Source organism: Myotis brandtii, unplaced genomic scaffold (genome assembly GCF_000412655.1).
Source record: "Myotis brandtii unplaced genomic scaffold, ASM41265v1 scaffold953, whole genome shotgun sequence".
NCBI classification, from domain to species: Eukaryota; Metazoa; Chordata; class Mammalia; order Chiroptera; family Vespertilionidae; genus Myotis; species Myotis brandtii.
In genome coordinates, this window is record NW_005371933.1 from 929,001 (window position 1) to 934,464 (window position 5,464).

Sequence of the window (5,464 nt, forward strand, 5' to 3'; positions counted from 1 at the left end):
GGGATGTGCCCGCAACCAAGGTACATGCCCTTGACCGGAATCAAACCTGGGACCTTGCAGTCCTCAGGCCAACGCTCTATTCACTGAGCCAAACCAATAGAGCCAAACCGGTTTGGCGCCTCTTTTGTTTTTATGTAATTACTTTCACATGCAAAATTCCCACGAGTTGGTTTGCTAGTTCAAAGGATACAATTTTTTTTATGGTGTTTGATACTTAGTATCATATTTATGTCCAAAAATGTATTTTTTGGAGGGGGGGTTAATCCTTACCTGAGGATATTTTTATGTTGATTTTTTTTTTTTTTTTTTAGAGAGGGAGGGAGGGGAAGAGACAGAGAGAGAGAAACATCTATGTGAGATAGACACATCAATTGGTTGCCTCCCACATCTGCCCCAACCAGAGCCAGGGATTGAGCCAGCAACAGAGTTATGTGCCCTTGACTGGAATCGAACATGGGATCCTTTAGTCCGTGGGCTGATGCTCTACCCACTGAGCCAAACTGGCTATGACCAAAAGTTTATTATTAAAATTCTTTCACTATTATCATAGCCTCAACAGCATGAGTGTTACAAACATTTTTTTGCCAATTTTTAAAAATTGATTTTAGAGAGAGAGGAAGTGAGAGGAGAGAGAGAGAGAGAGAGAGAGAGAGAGAGAGAGAGAAAGAAAGAAAGAAAGAAAGAAAGAAAGAAAGAAAGAAAGAAAGAAAGAGATCTCTTTGTTGTTCCACTTATGTATTCATCGGTTGCTTCTTGTATGTACCCTGACTGGGGATCAAACCAGCAACCTTGGTGTATCAGGACGATACTCTAACCAGCTGAGCTACCTGGCCAGGGGTTGCAAAATTGTTATAACTTCTTTATTAACAAGATTATAATTTTTCTTTTTTTTTGGTACAGGTGTTACCCCAGTAATTCTACCTAAATTATTTTTATGTAAGCAAATCCCATAAAAAATATTTTTTAAGTTACATTAGTCATCATTTATTTGGTGCAGATTATGTTTTATTCAAAGAATAATAATGAATACTAGCCCTAGCTGGTCTCACATCGATGTTTCTCTTTCTCTGTCTCTCCCCCTCCCCTTCCACACTCTCTAAAAATCAATTGAAAAAATATCCTTGGGTGACTATTAACAACAAGCAAAATGAATACTAGCAAACTGATATAATTTTTAAAAAAATATATTTTATTGAATTTTTTACAGAGAGGAAGGGAGAGGGATAGAGAGTTAGAAACATCGATGAGAGAGAAACATCTATCAGCTGCCTCCTGCACACCCCCTACTGGGGATGTGCCCGCAACCAAGATACATGCCCTTAACCGGAATCAAACCTGAGACCCATCAGTCCGCAGGCCGCCGCTCTATCCACTGAGCCAAACCAGTTAGGGCCAAACTGATATAATTTGATAAGGAACTTGATGTTTTTTTATCAAGAGAGCTCATCATTGATGTTTCTCTCTCTCTCTCTCCCCCTCTCTCTCCTTCTCTCTCCCCCTTCTTCTCTGAAATCAATAACAATACGGAATCAAACCTGAGACCCATCAGTCCGCAGGCCGCCGCTCTATCCACTGAGCCAAACCAGTTAGGGCCAAACTGATATAATTTGATAAGGAACTTGATGTTTTTTTATCAAGAGAGCTCATCATTGATGTTTCTCTCTCTCTCTCTCCCCCTCTCTCTCCTTCTCTCTCCCCCTTCTTCTCTGAAATCAATAACAATATATTGAAGAAGAAAAAAAAATGAGCCCTAACCGGTTTGGCTCAGTGGATGGAGCGAGCGTCCGCCTGCGGACTGAAGGGTCCCAGGTTCGATTCCGGTCGCTATCCCTCTCCCTTCCTCTCTGTAAAAAATCAATAAAATATATTAAAAAAATAAAAAAGATGACTCACTGAGCAGCTGCCTCCTGTACACCCCTGCAATCCGGGCATGTACCCTGACTGGGAATTGAACAGTGACCTCCTGGTTCATGGGTTGATGCTCAACCATTGAGCCACTCCAGCCGGGCATGTTTATATAAATTATATGGTAAACATTAAATATTTGCTTTAGATTGTTACATTTATAAAATATGATTTTTTATTTTTTTAAAACATCTTTTAATATTTTTATTGATTTCAGAGAGAAAGGGAGAGGGAGAGAGAGATAGAAACATCAGTGATGAGAGAGGATCATTGATCGGCTGCCTCCTGCATGCCCCCCACTTGGGATTGAGCCTGCAACCCAGGCATGTGCCCTTGACCGGATTTGATCCTGGGACCCTTCAGTCCACAGGCTGACGCTCTATCCACTGAGCCAAACTGGCTAGGGCAACTATGATTTATTTTTGGCTCTCTACTGACAGTTGAAGTATGGACATCTTTTATTTTTTTCTTTCTCTAAAAAATAATTAGAAATTCTAAATATTTATAAGCTAGAAGAAAAAATTTGAAGCAGTCCTAAGTAATATGCTATTAGTAAATACAATTTTTAAGTAAGAAGTCTGGCAAATTGATTTATCAAATTAATCTTGAAAAATGTTGTCTATGTCTAGCTAGTTATGTTTAAAGTGCTAAGGGAATATTTTGAGATCATTATTAAATTTTCTCTATGCCTTTTCCTAGTAGGGTTTAAATAGGTGTTTACCCCATTTTCATCTTTGGACTTGTTTTCTCAGCAAGAATTATTTATATAAAAGTGATAAATATGAAATAATACCCATTAACTTTAAAATATGTTTAACTTATCAGGTGTGTTGTATGGTGGCAGTAGAAATTGCTTTTTAAAAAGAAACAAAACTTGTTCAAATGAATACTACTTCCTTTGATTAATCACTTAGAGAGTTCATCTACCTGTCTTGGTGATGTACAGCCATTTTCCTATGTAGTTTTTGTATTCTTATTGAAGGTTAATATTCATACAGAAAATTAAGAATATCATAGGTGTACTGCTTGCTGAATTTTCTGACACTAAGCATAATTATGTAACCTGCATTCTGATCAAGAAAGGGAACACTGCTGGCACTCCAGCAGTCTGCCTTGTGTCCCCTCAAGTCATTATTCCCCTGGGATAGTTATCATCCCATTGCTAGTACATTTTCCAAACTTGTGTTTTAGAATTGAGTTCATAAGCAGGTTTCAGCCGTACAAAAATTTCAATTTCTTTAAACTACATTGTTGACTAATCTGCTTCCCTGTCTCATTTACTATACAGGATGTCCCCCCAAAATGTATACACACTTTGAATAATTATTAATTCTGATGGGTTAAACCAGAAAAGGAAGAAACATCAATTGAGCTATCAGAAAAAAGTATGTATACATTTTTTGGGGACACCCTGTATTTACTACAAATGGCCTTTGAGTGTAAAAAGAAAGCTAAAATTTAAAAGATGTATTTTTATTATGGAACAATTTATTTCAATGAACACATCTAGAATACAAATTTCTAAATTTTGGATTTCTTTTCCTTTACAGACCACCAAATCCCATTGAATTTCTAGCATCATATCTTTTAAAAAACAAGGCACAGTTTGAAGATCGAAACTGATTGGGAAGAACAGAAAAATTTGGTTTCTACTATAGATTTACATGATTAAGAGGCAGCTTTAATTGCCATGATTTCCCCCCACCCCTTTTTGGAAGTATAAGAACCTTCAGGACAACAACTTGTTCTTGGAGTTGCAGAAGAAAACATATTTCCCTTATTTTGATTTAATCACCATACTTATATTTAAAGAGTGTATTATGTGCAATTTTTTTCTCAGATTGTCTTTAACTTTGTTTTTAAAATGACCTTCAAAATAAACTGTTAAATGTCATTATTGTAAAGTAGTTTTTGTTCTATATGCTAAATAATTTACGTGGTTCCATTACTTTTATGACTTTTTTTTATCGTAGAATGCTGCAGTTTTTTACAACAGCATGAAAATACATCAGAATCTAATATAATATTAAAAAAACTCAGTTTTTTTCCGCATTTTCCCTGTACCTCATGGAGGGTGGAATCTGGGTATCCACAGTTTTCAACAACTATAATAGATGATTCTAATGCACAATAAAGTTGGGTTACTGGTATAAGTACTGCAGAGGGTGTATAATATCCTCCCATGCTATCAACCTTTATGGTAATAATGTAATAGCTATCCTTGCAGTTCTACGTGTCAGTCGCAGTGCTATTTTACTTAAATTATTTCTAATATAGCAGCTCTGCAAAGTAGATATTGTTATTCCCATTTTGCAGATGAGGAAACAGATTTGGAGAGGATAAGTGACTTGCTGAAGACCACACTGGTAAGTGCTTGAATGGGCATTGAAACCCACTTTTACCAATATGTTGCTTATAGCTAAGTGAGAAGTATTTGTGCTACTTAACTTCATTGCTTCTTTTTACAATAAAAAACCAGCCAGTCCTTTTTTTTTGTTTTTGTTTTTGTGTTTTTTTTGGGGGTCTGCTCACTTTGACCTGTATGAGAGGAAGGGAAAGGGAAAGAAAGAAAAATCTATGTGAGAGTAGAACATCAATAGGCCTTCTCCTGCACATGCCCAGCTGGGGGATTGAGCCAGAAATCCAGGCATGTGCACTGACCAGGAATTGAACTGGGATGACACCCAACCAACTGAGCCACACCGCCAGGGCTTCAAAAATTTTATGTGTCAGCCCGTTGTCTGCTTTGAACTATACCAAAGATCTGTTCACTGTGAAATTCTGATGTAACAATTTTATGGTTTTTAACCACAAATCTTTCATTGAAGATACTCAACTTTCTCTGTCTTACCAATTTTGGAATGGTTTACTTCATAACAACACTTACTGGGAAGTCCAAGATACCTTACTTTGCCGTGATTCTTCCATAATTTTAAAGAAATTCTTTGCGCTTGACCCTGACATGAAATACTGGGGTTGATAAAAGTATGGAGGGTTGGAAATAATGTTTGCTGTTTGCCTACTATGCCATGCTCTGTTTATTAACTCATAATCCTGGGGACATCCGAATATTATCCCCATTGTATAGATGAGGATAACTATACCACACTTTAGCTAGTTAGGGAGTTAAGACACGTACCTACATAAATATAACATGAAACAAGACATGTTTACAGTGTCAAAGCCAAGATTGGGTGGTAAGGGTGGCCCTGTGAAGCAAAAACCAGCGTTTGCAGGACCTCAGGCATCCTCCCGTGTACCTACCTGTACACATAACTTCCCAGCGTGGCTAGACTTGCGGCTCTAGTAGTAAACCTTGGGGGTGCGAATGCACTGAGGATTCCTGTGTCTGATGCGGGGAGGGAGGTGCGAGCTGGACTTTGCAGGTGGAAAGCACCATCTGGCTACCCCCGGTGGCGCTCTTTTAAGGATCTTGCGGCTCTAGTAAACCTTGGGGGTGCGAATGCACTGAGGATTCCTGTGTCTGATGCGGGGAGGGAGGTGCGAGCTGGACTTTGCAGGAGGTGAGCACCATCTGGCTACCCCCGGTGGCGCTCTT

The 5,464-nt window shown here is 38.3% G+C and overlaps 2 protein-coding genes across 11 annotated transcripts in view; both read left to right on the forward strand.

Moving 5' to 3' along the window:
- DPY30 (dpy-30 histone methyltransferase complex regulatory subunit) overlaps positions 1 to 3,799 on the forward strand; it is a 10,618-nt gene extending 6,819 nt beyond the window's left edge. For 3 of the 4 annotated variants that reach the window (XM_005886051.2, XM_014533196.1, XM_005886052.2), the window contains exon 5: positions 3,456 to 3,799. In XM_005886051.2, coding sequence (XP_005886113.1) covers positions 3,456 to 3,528 — 73 coding nt within the window. In that variant the 3' untranslated portion in view covers positions 3,529 to 3,799. Of the gene's footprint in view, positions 1 to 3,193; positions 3,233 to 3,455 lie in introns of those variants that run through there. The other variant, XM_014533197.1, reaches the window with a different exon arrangement.
- Positions 3,800 to 3,936: 137 nt separating this feature from the next.
- Positions 3,937 to 5,464, forward strand: part of MEMO1 (mediator of cell motility 1) — an 83,029-nt gene continuing 81,501 nt past the window's right edge. Inside the window, exon 1 of one of the 7 annotated variants that reach the window (XM_014533193.1) lies at positions 3,937 to 4,271. The gene's annotated coding sequence lies outside the window, so the exon portion shown is untranslated. The remainder of the gene's footprint in view (positions 4,272 to 5,464) is intronic. The other 6 variants (XR_001360589.1, XM_014533190.1, XM_014533189.1 and 3 more) reach the window with 6 other exon arrangements.